Here is a 23183-nt window from a genome sequence, read left to right as displayed (position 1 = left end):
TGGCTGTACCACCGGCCTCCCACAGACCCAACATTGTGCTCTCAGGCAGACCTTATACACAACCATTCCAACACATTGTTATGTGTTGTTTCTATGGAGACTGCATTGTGGAACGCATTGTGGAACTTTTGAACAAGGTCTTTATTTGACTATAAATTTGTTTTAAAAGTCACATTTTTTCATATGTCAGTTCGTGGCCACACAAGGTACAAGTCTTGCGGTACATGTCCTCTTCTAAATGTTCCTCCGGTCCATATTCATGTTGGTGAGCAGTTGTTTCTCTTTTCCATACACTGCTTCTTACTGCTCGCCGCAGTTCTAAGGGGGAAGGGGAAGCTTTTCAGCCTAATGCAGAATAAGTCCAATGAGGCTTTCATTGATACTTGTGTATATAATGGTTTTCTTTCATTCTAACAGCTGGTTACACACTTGGCAGACCTGCTTCGTCTGTACAAATAATTGTTTATTACGTTGTCAAGCATGAAGTTCAATTCTGAAAGTCTTCCAAATAAAAAGGGCTTTAGGAAAAGACAGGAACCAGCTTTAAAGGACCCTGCTGGCCAATGGCCAAAGCTGGGACAATGTGAGCATCCAAATAAAGAGTGCCAGAAGGAGCTTGCACTCCCATGACCTGAGAAGAATCCACAGGCCAGTCCAACTGATGCTCTACAAACCAAAACAAAGGCCAGGCATGAGAGCCCACGCCTTTAGTCTCAGCACCTGGCAGGCAGATGCAGGTGACCCTCTGTGAATTGGAGGCCAGCCTGGTCTACATAGCACATTCCAGCTATATAGTTCCTATTTTAAAATAAAACAGGCACAGAGATGGACATCTATAATCCAGCACTTGGGGGGCAGAGGCAGGAAAATTGTTACAAGTCCAAGAAAACAAGAGTAGAGCCCAAGGGAAGGTTTTGCAATGCAAACAAATAACCCCTATTTGTATGCCACAAAAACCTGGCTCAGCTAAGACGTCTGCATATACAAGAACCATGGAGTGAAAAGGGTGCTACTGTGTACACTGTGTACAGAAAGGAAGGGCTTCAGTAAAATGTATTCCTCTCACAATCAGCCTGAGTCTCATGGAGCAGAAACAAGGTGCTGAGCAGCCCAGAGGCAAGAGGAGGGCTGAGGGGCCACATTAAAGGTGATAACCCAGCGCAAGTGTCTCAGTTATGATTAGCTGTTAGTTACAGAGAAAAGTTCTCAGAAACAAAAAGGTTTGAAGGAATCGGTCTTGGCAAATCACTCATGGTTAATAAAGTATATGCAAGTGTGAAAGGTTGGAAATGGCCAAATGCCAACACTTGGGGGGAAAGTGTATGTACACATGTGCCTCGTGGATCGCAATGGTGCACGTGGTAGAAGTCAGATGACAACTTGGCAGCAGTATGTTCTCTCCTGCCACCAAGTGGGTTCTTTGGGGAACCAGAGTCAGGGAATTACACATTTACCCACTGAGCCATCTCACTGGCCCCAAAAAATCTTTTAAAGAAGATTTGTTGGTTCCACAACACTCAGGACAGTAGCAGTCAACTGTCCTCTGTGGAGTCTGAGCTACACGTGTTAGAGTATATGACAGTGAGACAGGAGACAAGTCTAGCATAGCTGGCGGAGAGAAGCCAGGATGCTGCACAGAACTGGAGCCCCAGGGAGGTGGGATACCACTGCCTCCTCGTCCTGTTGGCAGCAGACAGCTGCTGCCCAGAGACTCCCTCCTGGGAACGAGTAGTCATCTTGCTTGAGAGCCTGAGAAACTGCTTAGAATGCCCAGCCAGGGAGATTCCCCCAAAATGCTTTGCAGTGAAGACTCAATAGCACTTCAAAGCCTGTTTTCAGTAACTACAGGTTGCAAGAGAGACAGCAGGCAGAGGAGCCGAGCGCTGCTGCTTCTGAGGTAAACCTACTGCAGAGCTAGGTGAGAGAGACCCAACACCTACACGCTGGATAGCAAAGCAGGTGGTGCAGGTGGTCCTTGTCACCTGGAGGAAACATTACAGAAAAAGACACTAAACAGGATGGACTTAAACACCACAGATTCCTCAGAGAAGGTCCACAACATATCCACAGAACAGTGTGCACTGTCTAGAAATTCAGAAGGGACCTCAAAATGGGATGATGTCCTTACCTGCCCCTTGCAGAGATGGGGGCATTCATACTAATGAAGTCTGCTGACTAGCCTTTTAGCAGAAAAACTAGAACTAAGCGCATGTAACATAAAAGAAACACCCACACTCCCACCTAATTTGAGGCAAGAAAGCCTGCAAACCAAGTGTTCTGTGCACTGCACCGGTTCAGGGTTCTTGTCTGCTACTGGGTGACATGCCCTTGGAAATCCAGTTACCCTCTGGCTCGGTGATGTGGAACCTTGTCTGTGCACACTTCCCAGTAGTCGCATCCTTTTCTGTAGCAAACTCCACGTTATAACTGCTACCATTAAAAAAAAAAAAAAAAAAATGTTGAGAGCAGGTGAATGTAATTGCTTACCTTCCCATAAAGAAGGCTTCGCTGTGCATCAAGAGGAAGCCATTGTTCCAATTCTCCAGTTCTTTCCAACTAAAAAGCCTTTAGACTTGCTTTGACTCCTCTCTGTTCTGAGCAAACTGTACAGTCAGCCTGGTTTCTACTCTACAGTCTACTCCACTCAGCCCTCTGGCCTAGTCAGGACAGGAACATATCCACCAAGAACGAGAGTGAGCGAATCAACAAGCGCCACAGGTAAACTCGGCGTCACACTGACCTCTGCACACTGAGCACCCCGAGGGGTGAGGGGCACGCGCGGACCACCCAGAACAGCAGATAATGGCAGGCAGGCACTCGTGCAACCACTTCAAACATTTTCTTGAAAAGCATGTTTCACCCAAATAACAAATGAACTCAAAGAAATCCTCAAGAAACTCAGTGTCGACTGGAACAGGCATAAGGAAAATCCATGAAGTTTGTTATGTGGTAGTTTGGGCTACTACAGTGATCAAAAGTAAACAACTCAGTTCATATTTTGAAAGTTGAGAAAAACTTGTATTAAGATGTAGATGTCTGGGGTTGGGGATTTAGCTCAGTGGTAGAGCGCTTGCCTAGGAAGCGCAAGGCCCTGGGTTCAGTCCCCAGCCCCGAAAAAAAGAAAAGAAAAAAAAAAAAAAAAGATGTAGATGTCCTAATAGTCATATAGAAAGGCAAGAAATTAAGTGTATCTCGTAATGTTATTCTAGACAAGTTTAGAATTCAGTTGCCATTACATGACGTCATCAACATCAGAATATCGTCTGAGGGAAGGGTCCGGTTATGTCTAGTAGTAGTTAAAACCCTGGACCTGAGCTACAGCGATGGCTTGCAATACCATGACCTGAGAAGACCCCACCAGCTCAGAGAGTAAAAGTGCCAGGATAAGGAACTGAGTTTGAACACCCCTGCCCCGCACCAAAACTGCACCAAAAAAGTTTTTTTAAAAAGGGGGAGAATAAGCCAATCCAAACAGTGTGGAGCACAGCTAGCTGTAACCTCAGCCCTGGCGGACGGAAGGGGAGCACAGCTCACAGGCCAGCCACCCTAGCCAAAAGGCCAGCTTTCGGTTCAGTGAAAGGAGATCCTATTACAAAGGCAAGACAGATGTGTGCATGTGCACACAGGGCAGGCACACACGCACACGTGTGCACACACCTGCACAGAGTAGATAGGTAATCTGGAGCCTGCCTTTCACACCCCTTCTTTAATATGCCTTTGCGCTGCTCTGTCATCATAGCAACTCTGCTGTTAGAGGGAGGGGCTAGTGCTAAGCATTAGGAGAAATTAGAGAAAGGCCAGGTCCAGAGGAGGAACTTGTCAGTGAGTCTTTGCTGACATCGGAATGCTGGGCACAGCTGAGTGGCGGCCTGGACAAATTAATGAAATACTCTCCTGTGGTAGTCTGCTAAGTCTTCCGTGTGGGCTCCCTGCCTGCTCAGGAATGAGGTCGCTTGTGCAGAGGGGTTTCGGTGAGACTGTCTGGATGCACTTTTGTGTCCAACAGTGCTGCCAGTTTTGTTTTAGAATGTTAGAGTCTGCACATGGAGAAGGGCTTGCCTGATTGGTTGGCTTTTTGCTGTTATTGTTTAGCTAGGTTTGGGAGATGGGTTTTGTTGTGGGGTTTTGGGGTTTTTTGTTGGTTTGTTTTTGTTTTTTGTTTTTGTTTTTGTTTTTTTTTTTTTGAGCCAAGGACCACTCCCTTTTTGTTTAAGCGTGTGGGCTATCCCATTCACCCACAAAATCTCTTCTAAATTGTAAAATCCTAAGAAAAATTAATATGGCTAGAATACGGTTATGAAATGGATCAAGTAAATGTATGACACAGCCTATATACAGGATGCGTATTACCCAGACACAATGTGCAGCACACGGGGACTCTACACAGCCACCATGTGAAGGGCCTGTGTGGCTACTTCCTGAAGACTCTTCTCTGGGCACTGTGTTTACAGCCCTGAGTGTTCTCACCACAGCCTGTGTTCACCCTGGTGTGGCTCCATCCCAGCACACTCTGGGTTAGTGTCTCCTCCTCCCTCACACTCAATCCAGCACCCTGGTTAGCACAGTGCTTGGCACATGGTAAAACTAGATGTGTGCATGGATGGACAGACTCATGGTTCACTCATGGATACACACGTGAACAACGGAAACAGAGACAGAATCACCAGGGAGTGGAGAGTTTGTATGGAGACAGAGGCACAGATGGAAGAATGACTATATGTATATGTATATGTATATGTATATGTATATGTATATGTATATGTATATGTATATGTATAGCGCAGATGAAGACTCGGGAAGAGAACCTGACAACTGTCCCGACATGTGGAGAAGCCCCTCATCCTTCTGGTTTTCTCATTTAAATAAAAGCATTCAGACTGACTGATACTGGTCATTCCTTCTAGCTACTGAATCCAATGGCTACATAGTTCATGGTTTTGTTCCAAGCAAGCAGAGAGGTGGCTGTTGGGGATCTTGTTATTGTATGTCACTGCTGTCTTAAACACTGCAGACCACACATCCTGACAGATGCCTGACCCCACCATCCCCACCCCACCTCCCCACCCGGCACCACTGCTGCACAATGACTCACATGAAAACAATGGCCTTTAGCAATGAAGTACTGTGAGGTTTGAACCGAGCCTCACACACCAAGGCACTGAGGCCAGAGTTCCAGCCCAGTCTCCTTATCTATAGAAAAGGCACACCCAGGTCTAGAAACAGGACGGACTGGATGCTTGGTGCTCCGTGGTGAGACAAGCACAGGAAATCCGACCACTCACCTTTTACTTTTTTATCAAACTTCTTCTGCTTCATTTTTTCTCGGTTTTCCTGCCTCACTTCCTTTGCATCTTCCAGAGCTTCCTGACTACCCCAAACTTCAAGAGCCCGCTTTACAACCTACAACACAGGTAAGAGCCTGTCAGCTGGGATTCAGAGTGGCTCAGTCCTAACTATCAAGTCCTAACTATCGAGCTCACAGAGGGCATTAAGTCACATCAGGAGCAGAAACCTGGAATTTAACAGGATCCCCTTTAGGGCTCAGAAGGAGTTGAAATACTAGTACAGAAAACATAAATGAATAAAAGACTCAGTGAGAGAGAGCAGGTAAAATCATTCCTGATGTCAAGAGGGGCAGGGAATGCCAGCAGGCTGAGCCCTGACACTGCCCTGCTGTGCTGCATGGACAGGGTACTTGAGGCTGAAATAAAGCCCACTGTTGTGCACTTCGTTAAGCACTAAGTGTTAAGAAAACCTGGGCTGCTTTAATTAGCATCGTTTTTTACTTATTTTGGTACTTAAGATAAATGATGAACTTTTTCATTAATAATATTTAATGAAATTCAGTGTATGTTTCTATGAGTGGTTTAATTTTATGTACAGATGAGGAAACCTCTAGTATATCCCTATACAAACAGCTCTAGAGCAATGTCTCTACATATTTTCATATAATGGTACAAATGTTATAATATTTAAGCCATTCTGGAGTAGCTGTGGGAGGACACATGTGATTCCACGCAGTAGGCCCAGGCACTGGAGCACATGGTCAGTCGGTCTCTGCCGTGGCTCACATGTAACGTGCTCACAGCAGGGGCTGAGATCTGCCCTGAGCTGTGCCAGTTACTGGGACACTGCAGCTGGAAAGCGTATATTCCCGAGCATCCGTGAAATAACCGAGCTGGGGATCGCCTTAAGAGCCTTCCTTGTTTGGTAACAGAAGATGAAATGAAGCCTGAGCTTTTCTAAACCTTTCTTTTTTAATTATATCTTTATTTTCTGATATGAGCACACCGTAGCTGTCTCCAAACACACCAGAATAGATGGCTGTAATCCACCATGTGGTTGCTGGGAATTGAACTCAGGACCTCTGGAAGAGCAGTACAGTGCTCTTAACTGCTAAGCCATCTCTCCAGCCCCTTTTCTAAACCTTTTTAGAGACCAATTATTCTCCCAGCATCCTCCACTAGCAATATGCGTATGCCGAAGTTACCACAGCAAAGGCGAGAGGAGGAAACAGTGTTCTGGGCAGTCATTAGCTGTGACAGGGGTAAAGATGTAAACAAGACAAGGATCCTCTACTGTGTGAGCAAAGCCAGCGTTAGTTACAGCTAGTCGGTTATGCTGGAAGTTCACTAAAGCTGGACATCCCCGCGGCCAGCTTACTAGACACCTGTAGCTTTAAGTAGAGCTTCATATCGCCCCACTGTGAATGGCGAGGGTTCTTCTTCACAATGAACCTGAGCGCTGGCTCTCTTTTCTCTAAATCACAGTCCTTCAGAAGGTACTCTTGCTTGGCTTCTGTTTTGGTTATAAGCTTGTGTTTATCATCAGCATCTCTGGAAAGAGATTAAGAAGATTATATAAATTACTTCAGTTAAGCTGAGTTTTCAGACAGCCGGGCACCCACAAGGCCTGCACACCCAAAAATGGAAACAGACTTCCCTGCCTTTGGTTCTCATGTTCAAAGTCATAAAAACTCACCATTAAGAATCTTCTTAAAGTCCCTCTTATTTCAGAAAAAAACTTGAAATAAGGTAAGACACAATGGAAAAAAAGGGGTTAATTAAGAAAGAAAATAGAAATGAGTTACAGGGACACCAGAAGTAGGGGCTCATGCCATCATCCCAGCACTCGAGAGGCTGAAGAGAGTGAACCAACTACAAGTTCAAGGCCAGCCTGGGGTACACAGACCCTGATCCAGAAAGATGGGCAAGAAATAAGTGTCCCAAGGTCCCATTTCCCAAACAGCTGGGTTTGGGTGGCTCCAGAGTTTACAGAAGGCCATGAACTTTTAGTTATTTCTTTTCCTTCATCTGTCACCTTAATGTCAGGCTGTTCAAGGTGATAAGACAGCCATGATTTAGTGGATAAAATAGGGCCTTGTTTAATGAAGCTCTGCTCTAGTCAGAAGACAGTCCACATAATGACAGGGAAAGTGCTCTAATCGTAAAGCACAGTGAAGGGACAGGGACTTCCTGGCAGTAGGGTCACCAGAAGAAGCCTCTGCTGAGGACACTGGTAAGCAGAGCTCAGAGCAGCAGCTCCTAAGCAGAGAAGCATACACACACAGGCTGCTGTGCAGGTGAACAGGAGACAGTACGCACACCCGCAGTACATGATGGTGAGGCTGGGGAGAGGTAGTGGGGCAACTGGGGACCTGCAGCCATGGTGAAGACATATTTGAAATGGAATTAAAAACCATTTTAATGGTTTTGACTAAAATTCCCTAGAGAGAAGAAAGTCTAGTGGTGCAAGCTTGGGAATGGGAAGGTACAAGGGCAGAGACCCAGAAATCACCACTCGGGAGGCAGAGACAGGAAGACTGCAAAGTCGCATCGGCAGGGACTGCTCAGTATGAGGTGAGCCGTGGCTCAGTATGAGGTGAGCCGTGGCTCAGTCTCTAGCTCCACAAAAACAAACAGCAGTTTAAAGCAAGCACCTGCAGCTATCGCATGTTGGCAAATCGAAGTGGTTCATAAGATATGAGTCCATGAACTCTTTCCCACACTCTTCACAGATGGTGTAATCAAACTCCATGACGGGCCCTGCAAGAGGAAGGGGATTCTTTACTCTTTCGGAGGACTAGAGCAACAGGAATTTCTCTATCTTATTGGCTTATTGTCATAGATCTTATGCCTGACACAAATGACTATTGGGGGGGAAAGTGATTAATCTTAGGTTTATGGAAAACAATTTTCTAGGAGGAAAAAAGGTAAAACGGTAATTGTCTTAGGGTTCTATTGCTGTGAAGAGACACCATGACCCAGGCAACTCTTAAAAGGAAAACATTTAATTGGGTCTGGCTTACAGTTTCAGAGGTTGTTGGAATAACCTTCTTGTGTAATATGTAAAGACTGTCTTTGTTTATTCAAACATTGATTTCTGTACCAGCAGAGTGCCGAGTACCATGTGGACTTTGGTATTATTTTTATAAAGTATCACCTGTCTTCAGTGCCTGTAAAAATTCTTCTCCACCACCTTCTGACTGTTTAATAAAGATAACAGGCCATGTTGCAGAACATCGATTAGAATAAACAAGCTAATTAGGTTCTATGAGCAAGTTGGGAACAAGCCTAAGTTATAAGGCCCAAGCGCTCATGAATAAACATAAGTCTGTATCATTATTGGAAGCTGGAGGGTCGAGACAGTCCAGCGATAAAGTTTACTGCATTATCATCATGGTGGGAAGCCGGGCAGCGTCCAAGCAGACATAGTGCTAGAAAACGATCTGAGGGTCTGACATCTTGATCCAAAGGCAGCAGGAGACTGGATTTCCACATTGGACGGAACTTGAGCATAGGAGACCTCAAAGCCCACCCCATAGTGACACACCTCCTCCAACTGGGCCACATCTACTTCAACAAGGCCACCTCCTGAATGTGCCACTCCCTGTGGGTCAAGCATTCAAACACAGGATTCTATGGGAGCCAAACCTATTCAAACCACTACATCCCACTCCCTGGCTTCCATCGGCCTGTAGCCATAAGATAACACAAAACGCATTTAGCCCAATTTCAAAAGTCCCAACTATTGACATGGTCTATAACGGCCTCAACAACATTTAAAAATCCAAAGTCCAAAGTCTCTTCTGAGATTCATGCTTCTTTAATTTAAATCTTTTATAAAATCACAATCAAAAAGCAGATCACATCCTTCCAACAGACCATGGCACAGGAAACACATTACCATTCCCAAACACAGAGGAGGGGGACACAGTGAGGAAACACTGGAAGAAAGAAGACTGAAACCCGGCTGGGCAAACTCTAAGTTCTGCATCTCTGTGTCTGAGGTCAAAATGCTCTTTAGATCGCCAGCTCCTTTCCTCTTTGTTGGCTGTGCCAAACTCCCTTCTCTTGGGCTAGTTGCACTCCCTGTTAGCAGCTGTCTAGGCAGGTATCCCTCTGCTCTGTCATCTCTAACCCCTTGGGCTTCACCATCATAGTTTCTGGACCATAGCTTCTGCTGCTGCTGTTCTTGGTGGTCATTCCATGGTACTGGCATCTCCAAAATGCAGCTGTCTTCTGCTACAACTGGGCTGCACCTTCAGCAATGGCCTCTCCTGGCCTCTCATAGTGCCAAGCCTCAGCTGCTCTCCATGACCCCTTCGTATCTTCAAAACCAGTGCCGCCTGGTGACTCTCATACATGACCAATCAGGCTGCCAGCATGAGGTACAGCACTGGCCTTTCCGAGCCTCATGCAGGGACACCCCTTGCCACACACCTGCCCTCAGGGACTGTCCTTAGTCTCAGAGGGAAATTCCATCCTGGGACTAAAAGCGTATTCTACCTTGCCTGGGCCTAAGCTTTTCATGGTCACTGTGCCCTAAGATCCACATCAGGTACTGAAGCGATGGCTCAGCGGTTAAGAGGACCAGAGTCCAATTCCCAGCACTGACATGGCAGCTTACAACTCCATGATCCGACACTCTCACGGACATACATGCAGGGAAAACACTAATGCACATAATGAAAATAATAAAATGTTTTTAAAAATCCAGAGCAAAAAGCCTATGTCTTCCAGCCTCAAGACCTGGGTCACAGGAGAGCCCTCCATTTCTGGATTGTAGTTCATTCCAGATACAGTCAAGTTGACAGCTGGGTATAGCCATCACAATCCTGTATAGCTTGCAAACATCAGTGCATCCTGGAAACTACCGTCATATTGATGATCCTGGAAATTACCATTAGATTCTGATAAAGGTATAAAAGGTCTGAGTGCTTGGAGTAAACTTATCTCAGACTCAGTCTTGCTAAGACCCCTCTACCCCAGCCTGGTTTTTTAGAGTTGAATAATTCTCACTGGCCACATCAGGCAACCAGCAAGTAAATGCTGGCCTTATATCTGTCATCCCACCAGTGAGACCCAGTGGGTCAAGTTCAAGTAGTCTGCAGGGCTGTGTTCATTCCAGGGGACGCTTCAAATTCCTAGAGGCTGCCTCCCTCAGCTCCCATCTTCAGCACCAGGAACAGTTTACTACGTCTTCGCTGCTTCCTCTGCAGGCCCAGCCCCCTCCCCATTTCAAGGTCTTTAACTTTAATCCTGTCTGCAAAGTCTCCTTTAAGTAAAGTAATATATATAGGCTCTAAGACAATTAGAATATGGATATCTTTGGGGGCTTTTGTTGTCCAATTATGGTGCTGTTGAAAGTACAAAAGAGACTGGTCCCAGGACTTTGGAGAGGAGACCTACTTACAGAGAGAGAGAGGCCATCAACACATTAAGCAGTTAAAGCAATAGAGAACAAGGCAATGTTAGGAGAGTCAATACAAAATTCACTCAGATGGGACATTATTTTTCTTTCATTCCACCATGTCAACAGAGCAAAAGCCTCTGCTTTATCGTGTCACCTCCTGGATTATAAACTTCTTAAGGGAGAATCACTGAGCCCTGCACCCCTCAGCACCCCACACAGAACTGCCCCTGGCAAGGTGAAGCTGGATTCTCTTATAGACTTCAATGCCTAGCTAAGGACCTTTAATCCTCTAATGGTCCTCGGGCAGGTGTAAGTCCCACCAGAGAGGCCTCAGGATGACTGCTACTGCCCAGCCCTGGCTCTGAGAACTGCCACAGTAGGAAATACTTTGGGCACTGCCTTCCTTAGCTAACTCAAAAGCATGGTCTGTCACGATCCCACCACTTCTAAAGCCGCTAGTCTCCAAGCTCTTAAAAGAAGGGGTTCTTCATAAAACAGGGCACAGCTATAAAAAAGAGAACAAAATAGTTTAGAACAAGGCTGTTGGTATCTTCAAAATATGTTCTAGGATGAAGAGAAAATGATCAGATGTGCCATTAGATGGCTATATCACGTTGTTATTCAAAAGCCCTGAAATGAGATTTCCCATCTCTATCCTCCTGTTCACATTTGAGATCCCCATCTCTATCCTCCCATTCACACCTGAGATCCCCATCTCTATCCTCCCGTTCACACCTGAGATCTCCAGTTCTACCCCCCTGTTCACACCTGAGATCCCCATCTCTATCCTCCCGTTCACACCTGAGATCTCCAGTTCTACCCCCCTGTTCACACCTGAGATCCCCATCTCTATCCTTCTGTTCACATCTGAGATCCCCATCTCTATCCTCCCGTTCACACCTGAGATCCCCATCTCTATCCTTCTGTTCACATCTGAGATCCCCCATCTCTATTCTCCTGTTCACACCAGAGATCCCCATCTCTACCCTCCAGTTCACACCTGAGATCCCCCTCTCTATCCTTCTGTTCAATCTGAGATCCCCCATCTCTATTCTCCTGTTCACACCAGAGATCCCCATCTCTACCCTCCAGTTCACACCTGAGATCCCCATCTCTATCCTTCTGTTCAATCTGAGATCCCCCATCTCTATTCTCCTGTTCACACCAGAGATCCCCATCTCTACCCTCCAGTTCACACCTGAGATCCCCATCTCTATCCTCCTGTTCACATCTGAGATCCCCATCTCTATCCTCCCGTTCACACCTGAGATCCCCATCTCTATCCTTCTGTTCACATCTGAGATCCCCCATCTCTATTCTCCTGTTCACACCAGAGATCCCCATCTCTATCCTCCAGTTCACACCTGAGATCCCCATCTCTATCCTTCTGTTCAATCTGAGATCCCCCATCTCTATTCTCCTGTTCACACCAGAGATCCCCATCTCTACCCTCCAGTTCACACCTGAGATCCCCATCTCTACCCTCCAGTTCACACCTGAGATCCCCATCTCTATCCTCCTGTCCACACTGACCACTCAGCCTCTGTTCTCCTTATCCATTTACTGGGGTCTCTATTTTTCAATGATTTTTTTTAAAAGATTCCTTACCATTCTTTATCACTGTGGTGTGTTCCTAAGACACTGCACAGCCTCCATTCAGAACACTCACATGCTGTCTGTGGCCGTGTGTCCTAACAGGCCACCCAGTTCCAGACAGCATGTCCCAGGACTACCGCCTTCAACAACAACATCTGTCGCCCACTACCCAGGACCTCCCGGATGTTGGTTCCCTATGCAGTAAGGACAGAGGCACTCCCACGGCAGGTTACAACCCGTACCTGTGGAGCCCTAAAATTACTAACATGGCCAGCGCTTCTAGTCTGTGAGGGGACAGTGCAAGTCTCCAACTGGACAGGACTGGCCAAGGAGTAATGCTTGCATTTTACCCTCTAGCTGACGTGGACACGGGTTGTTCACATCTCTGAAAAGGCTAAGACAAGGGCTCTTACTCAAGCTGTTTACAAGAATAAAACCAAAATCCAAAGACAGTGATTTTCAAAGTCTGCATGCAGGCCCAGTTTCTTCAGATTCAACGAGAGGCAGCCCCTTCCCTGGCAGAGCCTGAAGCTTGTGACGTGAATCGTTTCACGATAGCACCGGAACCAAACTCTATTTTCACTATAACAACGCCCTAAGCATGCTTTAATCGAGGTGGCAAGGCAGACTCTCAACCAGTAAGTTAAAGTAAAACCCGGTTAAAGGTTAAATTAGAGCAGAGCCTTTGTAGATTTAGGAGTCCAAAACAGTCGCAGGAGTCTCGTTGTTTCGAATGTCTCCACGGGCTCACGTGTTGGAACACTTGATCCGAGGGGAGTGGCACTGTCTGGCGAGGCTATAGAACCGTTAGGAGGCAGAGTCTACATGGAGGAAGTAGAACCCTAGGGTGCAGGCCATGAGGGTCACGGCCCGGCAGCACCTCTGGAAGAGCTCTCGCTGCCTCCTGGCTGGCAGCTGCCACACACTCAATGACAAACCCACTGCCAGGCCTTCCCCAGCATGGTGGACTGGCACCATCTGAACCGTGGCCAGGAGAACTTTCCTCACTTGGTTGCTCCTGTCAGGCACGAGTCACCGCAATGAAAAACCTAACTGAGACAGTTTCCACAGCCAGAAATTCACAGGGACACGAAGGTCCCTGCATCCCTTTTGCATCCCATGACAAAGGTCATGTGCTCCCTCCTAACACAGGGCTATTCCCACAGGACACGGTGAGGTGGCCTTGCTTCTCTTTCTTTCTCCCCTCCTGCCTCGTCTTCCCATCAGTCTCCCCTGAGGCTTTGCAGGACGAGGCAGCCGTCAGTGTAGCTGGGAAGCCTCTGCAGACCCCTTGGAGGCCCACACGGTCTATGTAACGGCATTCCACAAGTGTCCAGAGGTAAACACGCACAGGCACACCGCTATCACACGGGACTGACACTCCCCTCTGTGGAACTGCTACTCACAGTCTCGAACTCTACTCCCCAAAGGAAACCCCCACACTGTGTGCTCTCCGGACCGAGAGGACCCTCGCATGCTGCTGGATGGACTCCTCAGTTAAGTCGGCCAGTTTTGACAACTGTCTCTCGTGTGTCAAGTTCAAGACTCAGGCCACTCTGTCTTGGAGAATACAAGCCTGCCTCTATGCCCTCTTGACATGTGACGTCTAATATGAACATACATGTTCCGTCCCTTTAGGCCTCAGCATGTAGACGTGCCAGTGGTGCTGTTGCTAAACGTGCTGGGCACACTTCTTATCCCACAGCTAAAGGCTACACTGCGTTTCTCCAGCTCCAGCACTTCCAGATCTCAGACAAACCTTTATCTTCTCCACGGTGTGAGCACATCAGCTGAGAGAACATGGATGCATGAGTCATGTACCCTGGCCTGTTAACCCCATGTAGCAGATTCACAGCCCTCCTTCTATTCCAGCCCTAAATAAAAGCATGTTTTAAGTTTTGTTTCACGGGTACTGTTTACTTCCTGACTTTTTTTTTTATTTTTATTTTTTAGTTACTTTTTCTTTTCTTTTTTTAAGACAGGTTTTGTGATGCTAAGTTTTAGTTGTCAGTTTGCTGCAACCTAAAATCAGCAGAGGCAAGAGCCTGGCCTGAGAAGCTGTCAAGATCAGGTTGGCCCGTGGGCCTGTCTCTGAGCAGCACCGTTCCCAGGCTGGGAGACCTGGACGGTGTAAGAGCAGAGAGGGCTGGCTGAGTGTCCAGCAGGCACGGGTGCATTTGTCTCTCTCAGCTTTGCACTCGCTCGGTGTGCTGCTCACTTGGGTGTGTGAGGGCTGCTCAAGTTCCTGCCTTAAAGGCCCTCAGTGGCCGACTGCAGTCTGGGCTTCTACAACGAATGAGCGCTTTCCTCCCTCACTTGTCAGGGTGCTTGTCGCCACAACAAAAATGAAATTCGAACAGTGCTCCACTGTATTTTACTAGTCTGGTCGGTCTGTCTGTCTGTCTGTCTGTCCTCTGTCTCTTTTCCTTCTTCCTTTGAGACACAGTCCCACTTGGTTGCTCTGGTTGGTTTGGAACTCACTATGTTCACCACCTGCTGGGACTAAAGGTGCATGCACCAGAGCTCACCAGTCTAGTGTGAAACCCCTGAAGTGAAGCAATCGTCCTGCTTTCCTCTCCCTGCCCAGCTCATGAAAACACTCTAACAGACTATTCCATCCATATCTCAGCTCCTCCTGCCTGTGACACAGCAGCAAATGTCTGTCTGCCCCACGTACACAAACCGAGGAATCATTTCCACATGCCTGGGGTTTGGCTTCCTGTTGACCTCACCGAGTATATTTAATAAACGCAATGTCGTTATCAGTAACAAATGAAGAAGTACCTGAAAAAAATAAAGCCCTTAGGAATTTCATCATGAAGCACATCATTTAAAACTACATGTTGGGGCTGGAGAGATGGCTCAGTGGTTAAGAGCACTGATTGCTCTTCCAGAGGTCCTGAGTTCAATTCCCAGCAAGTACATAGTGGCTCACAACCATCTATAATGAGATCTGATGCCCTCTTCTGGTGTGTCTGAAGACAGCTACAGTGTACTTGTATATAATAAATATATAAATCTTTAAAAAAAATAAAATAAAACTACATGTGAACAGCCAGGACTGGTAGCACTCCTTTAATCCCAGTGCTTGGGAGGCAGAAGCAGGTAGATCTCTGTGAGTTCAAGGACAGCCTGGTCTACAGAGCTACAGAGTTTCTGGACAGTCAGGGCCACACAGAGAAACCCTGTCTTGGAGGCAAAACAAAAAACAAACTACATATTAGCAAACCCAGAATACAAATACATTCAGAGAACGGGAGTAACACTGTACATATCAAATATAAAATATTCTTTTTCTTACAAAAGGAAGGCAATTTAATTGGACGTTGCTAAAATTAAAACAAAAAAAAATCTTCAAAGATACATCATCAGGCCAATGTAAAGATACCCTCAGCTAAGAGAAAATGAGTAACAAACCATTTATATGCTAAAACTAACAGGAAACCTGTACCTAGAGTTTATATAGTTTTGTACCACTGTTACATAATTTAATGTAAAATTATATGGAAGTTTTTAATAACTACTGCCCCAAAATTTAAAGTGGGCAACAAATACTCATAAGAATGTTTAACAGCATTAGTATCCAGTAGATGCCATTCAACTAGGGGCTCGCTACCGGAAAGACTGACAGGAAAACTGTTGCCAGAATGTGAGGAAGTCAGCCCTCTCCTATATTCGTGATGAGAGTTGAAATTGTAAATCTGCCTAAACCTGTTTTGTAGTGCTTCCTAATATTAAATGTCCAAGAAATTGCATGTGTAAGCAAATTTGTTCTTGTATGGGACATACATAAAAATAAGGGAGCATACATAAAAATTATCATTATAAACTGATAAATATATATGTATGTATGTGTGTATGTATGAGGTACATAGGTATATATACATAGGTAGTTGTATTGTTCCCTTATATTGGAAACAGATGTCCATACTTCCTTTGTGGAAACACTTAAATGCTTTACCTGGTTCATGAACAACATCTCCAATCTTGTGTTTCTCTTCTTCCTCCTCTTCTAAAATGAAGCCACCTTTGGTGTCAATCACTTTGGGAGCTGCTTTTATGCTGGTCACACCTACAGAAAGCAGATAAAGGAGTCACCAGATGAACCAGGAGAGCCCAAAGATCCCCCTGTTGGGGAACAAGAAAAGGATAACAATGTTACCACCTCGTTCAAACTGTCCTGTCGGTCCATCCCAGCTGGTGCAGCAAGGCAAGTAAACAAAACTAACAAAAAACAAACAAACAAAGAAACAAACTAGCAAAACCTACACCTTAGAAAGAAGCAAAATGCCACTCCCTCAAAGGCTATGTGAGCGTGTTTGCAAATAGCCACAAGAGCCTACCATAGTCAAAGAAAAACCTTCTGAGGCTGCCACACCCACTACAACAAAAACCAAAGACAGTGTAGAGCCCTGGGCTGAAGCTGGTGAGACGGACTTGACTGTATATTAAGAAACGGGGCAGGGTTGGGGATTTAGCTCGGGGGTAGAGCGCTTGCCTAGGAAGCGCAAGGCCCTGGGTTCGGCCCCCAGCGCCGAAAAAAAAAAAAAAAAAAAGAAACGAGGCCTTTGAAGAGCTCTCCTACAACTACAACAAATCTGTTGTGGTAAAAATAAAAAAAGGCAAAACCGGTTTCTGGGTGTACTCTTGTGGTCTTACTCTCCCTAGTTCCGACTCCGTGGGGCCATAGGAACTAGTGCTAATTTATCTCAGGGGTTCCATGTTGCCCCCAAGTACTCACTGACCCAAGCAGGTCGTTGCCACGCCAGTTTCACATAGAGACTGCCTATCTCGAGGCTCTCTTTCTGTGGACTCTGTTCACATTCCCAGCATCCACCCCCTGGTCCCAGCAGCCGCTACCCTCTCATAACTCTCTGCCACTGTTCTATTTACATTCCTAACATCTGTCCCCTAATAGTTATGTATAAACTCCCAACAACCTGTTAAAATCAAGACTCAACAAACTGCAACCCAACAATGAGATTTATATGTTAAATTCTCAATCCACAATGCATCCACACAATAAACTGACAACCAGTTGATAAGGATGTAAACTGCCCACCTATCCATCCCAGCTACCTTGGCAATTCAAGACCACCCGAATCTGGTTCATCCTTCTCCATCTCCATCTTGATTCTCCCTCCTTCCCCTTCTCTCCCGCCTTACAAAAACTTTGTCCCAGCCTTAATTTTTACCGTCCAATCATGGCCTTGACCTAACTTGTGCCAGCCCTCACCTGCATAATGACATCAACCTACACAAATCCACACCAAACCCCAAAGCTCGCAGCACATCAGAGGCTTAGCTCCAATTACAAACAAGACAAACCACTCAACACTATTCAACACAAACCTACACCTCTAGCATTTCTCCAGTGAATTCCAGCCAGGGGCCCTCTACTTCCAATCTGATGCTATCTAGTCAGAGCTCACAGGCTGTGGGTTCAGTTCCTGCCTGCCCAACTTCAAATGCTAACTGCAGACTAGGGACTTTGATCGGACTGGATATATAACAGTGTTTCCAAAACTGCTTCCCTGGTTGCAGTTAATCTCCCTACTTACATTCACTAATCATTTGCAAAGGATTTTAAATACAAATGAAAAGTCAAGTAAAAAGATACACCGGGCAAAAGGAGTTGCAATATGGTAGCTTCTGTCCCCATACTCAGGCCCCAAATGCCTAACTTCCAGAGAGCTACCCAGGTATAGGGCACATATCACATTTCTACTTACAATATAGCTACAGTAAACCACCAGGTTGGGAATAGTGGAAACACACCAAATCCCAAGTTTCTAGATAGCAGCCAAAGGAAAGCCTTAAGCGTTCCTGAGGATGGTTCCAGTCCCGCTCTGTAAACTCTTTTCTACATGAGGCTTGGGAAGACAGGGACCACAACGTTGAGGAGAAAGGAGAGTAGCAATAACTAGTCTTTACTCCGAGGATTTTATACTAGACACTTGTCAAAAAAAAAAAAAAAAAAAAAACACTTTAAGAGAATCAGAATAACCAGAACTGAAAGCGAGCATGGGGTGAGCCTAGCTGGGAATTGTCTGAGGATCTAGCTGCAGAAGCAAAGAACAGAAATGATTTCCCACGACAGCAAACTGAAGGGGAAACTCACTCAGTATATAATCTGAAGGAGAAACCCCTTTCTCCCCAGGGTGGTGAGTGAAATGAGGGGCGGGGTACTCAAACAAGATACCAGAACTCCCTAAAATAAGGGAACTCCCTTGTTTCCAAGGGCAACAAAACTTACCAGGTGGACTGACCAACCTTGCCTAACTTAGGCTACTTTTCTTTTCTTCTTCTTTTTTTTTTTTTTAAAGATTTATTTTATTCATATGAGTACACTGTAACTGTCTTCAGATACACCAGAAGAGGGCACCAGATCCCATTACAGATGGTTGTGAGCCACCATGTGGTTGCAGGGAGTTGAACTCTGGACCTCTGGAAGTGAAATCAGTGCTCTTAACCGCTGAGTCATCTCTCCAGCCCTAGGCTACTTTTCTTTTTCCAGCCCAGGGTCTTGAGCACACCAGGCAAGCATTCGACCAGTGAGCTACATCCACAGCCCTCTGTCTGGTTTTTAGAGTCGAGGCCTCCCTAACTTGCTCAGGCTGACCTGGAACTCTAGCCCAGGCAGTTCTTGAACTCAGGATCCCCCTGCCTCAGCCTCCCCAGCAGCTCTGGTTACAATCTGTCTCAGCAACAGACTACTTCTGCTCTTCTAGTTTTCCCGATGTGCTGGACTCCTCGTGTGGAACTGAACGATTCTGTCTCCCTACTTGCCAGGCTGTTTGAAGTTGTAGAAACTCTCATGGCTTTAGATGTTCCCAGCAGGTAGAAGGACAGTGGTGAGACGTGTATCTAACAGTGTCTATCTGTATATGGATAATGAGAAACCGAGGCTGCAATACGGACTTACGAGATCTGCACTATAACCAACAAAGATAATGGAAATTACTTTTTACGTTACAAAATGGTGTATGAGGACTTTCAAGTGGTTTTGAAAGACTCAAATCTAAGTTAGCTACAAGCCAGCTCTGCTGGTCAAGAGTAACAAATCAAATTCAATGGCAAGTCTAAAAGTACAAACTGCCATAAAACATACGCATTATTTAGTATTATTATTTATTAACATACTGCCAAAACAAGTACTACACACACACACACACACACACACACACACACACACACACACACACACACACACACACACACACACACTATGTGGAGTCGTGAGAAAGGGATAAAAAAGTAAATTACTTTTGTAGAAATAACTCAGGTGAATTACTCCCAAGAGAAATGCCAGCAGCCGAAAGCACGACGGGCATTAAAAAGCGGGAAAACAGCAAGGCAGGGGCTACCCTAAGATGCCAAGTATAGCCAAAATGAACCCAGGGCATATGCCACTAAGTAAAACAAGGTTACCAAGCCGTGTCAACTCCAAAGTGCGGGGCTCTGCGGGTGTTAATCTACTTTGCGCTGGAAAGCAGGCGCGGCCCATGTAAAAGACTGGGTCTGGGGCAGTTCTACTGGGTGCTGGAGTGGGAGACTGTGGTGCAGGCTTGTTTAATGGCTGCAAGACTGAAAGCTCTGCACCATAGATGTGCCAAGCACAGGGCACGACAGGGATGGCCTGGGACCGCGGAGACACGGGCATGCACAGCTGTTCCCGCACACCGAGCTGGAGTCGGCTGCCAAGACGTAGTGGGAAGGCTGGGGATGTGGTCCCAAACCCGCGGGATGAAGGCTATGCGCGCGCCCGTAGGGGGCCCCCACCTCCGGTGGCCGCCGCCGCGGGGTACGGCCGCGCCGCCAGCCGGGCCTGGCGCAGCATCAGCGCCCGCTGCCGCTTCCGCTCCACGCTCGCGCGTACGGCGGCCGGCAGCTCCGCGGGCTTCTCCGCGGCCGCGGGCTCCGGTGACGTCCGCTTCTCCTCCGCTGTCGCCATCGCTAACACACTCCGTAAACAGCGCACGCGAATCACTAACAGTTTCTAGCAGCCACAAGTACCTCCACTATCAGGCATTTAAAAAAGAAAGAAAAGAAAAGAATTGCGCATGCGCAGTCTAGGAGTAGTGGCGGAAAAGACGATGGGAGAGGCATTGCGCCTGCGCAGTTGAGGAGTGGTGGCGGAAGAGATGGTAAAGCACTTGTTGACACATAACCTGGACTAAGCATTGTTGGAGGATCAGGACTTTAAGGTCATCCTTGTCTACACAGTATGTTCCAGGCCAGCCTGAGCTACATGAGACCCTGTGTCCAAAAGTAAAGAGAACATGGAAAAGAGCATCAGGAAAGAATGTCTGTGTGACAGCTAAAAAGCATGAGAAAACAGGAAGACAACAGAGAGAAGTGGGACGCAGTATGAGCTCCAAACCCAGCTGCGGGGCATGGGTAGAGAGCCAAAGTCGAAACCACATGGAAAAACAGGCAGCCCCATGACAACAGACTGGCCATTCTGTATAGAAACGAAACCCCTGGTTTCAGAAAACCTTTCATCCAGTGGGGGAATGTGATGTGGCAGTAACTCCTCCTGTGCGGCAAGATGGCTTTGGGAGAAAAAATGCACAGTGTACTCCCCCCTGTATTGTGGACTGCTGTGCCAGGGGGCATGTTCATAGCACCACTTCTCCCAATAACCAAAAGCTAAAAACGAATGCCCATCAACTTTTGAATGGCTAAACAAAGCATACATAGTATTACCATACAATGAATTATTTTTCTTCAGCCATGAAAAAAATGAAGCACTGATCCAGGCTACGACGTGACTGAACTTTGAAGACGTTACTCTAAGAGAAAGAAGCCAATCACAAATGGGTGCGTTTATGGCAAGCCCACCATAATAGAAAAAAGATTAGAGGTTCCTGGAGCATAAAGCTAAGGAGTAACTGTGAGGAGACGTTACAGTGTGGGTACGGGGCCTCCTTCTGAGGTGATGAAAATTCTAGAACCAGACACTGTTGATGATTGCACAACTTTGTGGATGTATTTTCCGGCCAGAGCAGGGGATCTGAGCACCAGAATTGTACAAAGAACCCCACCCCCACCCCACCCTACCGCACCCCACCCTGGTGGCACCAAGCCTTAAGTAGCAGCACCTCTGATGACCACCATAGTCTCTGAGAATTTCTGACTCAGTGGCTGAGGGGATGAGGTGACTGTATTCCCCCTAAAATAACCTCTGAGGGTGACCAGTGCCAAATCTGACAGGTTGCAGGATGCAGCTTGGATGCTTCATACGCCCCAGGATTCTGAAACTCTTGGCAACTCGTTGCTCTCCCTTTCCAGGTAACTCCCTCTCCTTTGGCTCGGGGACTTTTTGTGATAGAGTTTCAGGAAACCAGGTCTGATCTGTGAACTGGCGCCTCAGCTCAAAGCAGACTCCCTCCTCAGAGAAAGAGTGCGCGCCCTGATCAGTACACTCCACTGGGTGACAAAGGCTATGGGTTTGCCCGGAGCCAAACACATGAGTCACCTGGTGGGGGTACAAAAGGAAGAAGGGCAAGGACAACAAATCAGGGGCCATGTCCTTGCCTTTTCTCATGACTGCATCCACCTTCCCACACTGTACCTCCTTCCCCTCCCACCCTGACAGATCCTGGCTAATGAGGAACCTGTGCAAAGGACAGAGAGCGCTGAAACCCCAGCGGAACTGAAAGAGTAGCCTCTGAAGAAGGGAGTCCAGGAAGATGGGGGTGAGAAACCCTGCAGAGGCCCTGCCAGGACCCCCTCTCTATGTATGACTGGGCTGTTTGTTATTCCTCTAATTCCCTGAGGTTTTACCCCTTAAATGTGGTCACCTTGACCATCATTGACAGCCACTCACAACACAAGAACATCTGTGATCAGGTTTTCATGGCATTAAGAGCAGGGACTGCTCAGTCCCCTGTTACTTCAGAGCCATCACATCAAATATGGCACACAGGAACTGCTTTGCAAATGGTTGCTAAACTCGGTAAATTTAATTTTATGTCAAATAGCCCTAGTTGTGTATCTGACCTGCACTGAAATGCAAATTCAAAGCTGAACTTTGTTTCTGCTTCCATGCCTGTTTAACAGGAGTAATGGGAGACACTCTAAATGGCTCACCCTCCTGTCTAGTTCTGTCTCTGTTTTAGTAATAACACAGCCAACATCTCCATGAAGCTGAGTATACACAAGGTTTTTGGTTTGTCTTGAGACAAGGTCTCTCTCTCTCTCTCTCTCTCTCTCTCTCTCTCTCTCTCTCTCTCTCTCTCTGTGTGTGTGTGTGTGTGTATGTGTGTGTTGTGTGTGTGTGTGTATGTGTGTGTATGTGTGTATGTGTTTGTGTCTCTGTGTGTGTATGTATTTGTGTGTCTGTGTGTGTGTGTGTGTGTGTGTTTGTGTCTGTGTGTGTGTGTGTGTGTGTGTGTGTGTGCGTGTGTGTGTGTGTGTGTGTGTGTGTGTGTGTGTACTGAAGACTGGCCTCAAGCTCACAGTCCTATCTCAGCCTCCTGAGTGCACAGATGAGTTTAGAGCATCCAGAATTCAGCAATTCACAGGATCCCCAAAACCACTCAGTGAGTGTACTCCCTAGTCCTGCTTCACAGAGGAGAAAAGTAAAGCACAGAGTTGGCTCAGAACTTCTGTGAGACCAAACACTCACGAGTGAGAGCTCTAGCACTAATTACAAGTCTCTCCAGGAGAACGAGACTTTCACACCTCTTTCACTGGTCTGCCTTGTCTGGGTTGGTCCTTGTGGTGTTTTGGGATCTCCCCTGTGGCTGACAGAGGGCCCTCACCCAGGGACACCCGTGTCAATCTCAAGCCTGGTCCAGAGCGACTGCTGCCTATCAGAGGCCACTGAACATGGTCTAGGGTCCACACATTGACAGCTTTGGGCTACGGACACACTGTGAAGCATT

At 46.7% G+C, this 23183-nt stretch overlaps 1 protein-coding gene across 1 annotated transcript; it reads right to left on the bottom strand.

Annotated features, from left to right (window-relative positions):
* Window positions 1-122: 122 nt before the first annotated feature.
* On the bottom strand, window positions 123-20360 carry Xpa (XPA, DNA damage recognition and repair factor). The gene is made up of 6 exons (XM_032891143.1): window positions 20074-20360; window positions 16253-16363; window positions 7940-8045; window positions 6671-6836; window positions 5283-5400; window positions 123-318 (listed from the first exon to the last, which is right to left on the bottom strand). The coding sequence occupies exons 1-6, from the start codon at window positions 20243-20245 to the stop codon at window positions 170-172; spliced, it is 822 nt and encodes a 273-aa protein (XP_032747034.1). The 5' UTR covers window positions 20246-20360; the 3' UTR covers window positions 123-169.
* Between the last annotated feature and the right edge of the window lie 2823 nt (window positions 20361-23183).

Source organism: Rattus rattus, chromosome 1 (assembly GCF_011064425.1).
Source record: "Rattus rattus isolate New Zealand chromosome 1, Rrattus_CSIRO_v1, whole genome shotgun sequence".
Classification (NCBI taxonomy): Eukaryota; Metazoa; Chordata; class Mammalia; order Rodentia; family Muridae; genus Rattus; species Rattus rattus.
Note: the sequence above shows the minus strand (reverse complement) of the source record. Positions and strands in the feature narration are given on the sequence as shown.

Excerpts from the sequence above, each read along its gene's own strand:
- Xpa (XM_032891143.1), bottom strand. The coding sequence starts at position 20,245 with ATGGCGACAGCGGAGGAGAAGCGGACGTCACCGGAGCCCGCGGCCGCG. Across the intron at positions 6,837-7,939 it reads CCAACATGCGATAGCTGCAG|AGATGCTGATGATAAACACA; the intron begins GTGCTTGCTTTA and ends ATCTCTTTCCAG. Across the intron at positions 319-5,282 it reads GTTTGATAAAAAAGTAAAAG|AACTGCGGCGAGCAGTAAGA; the intron begins GTGAGTGGTCGG and ends CTTCCCCCTTAG.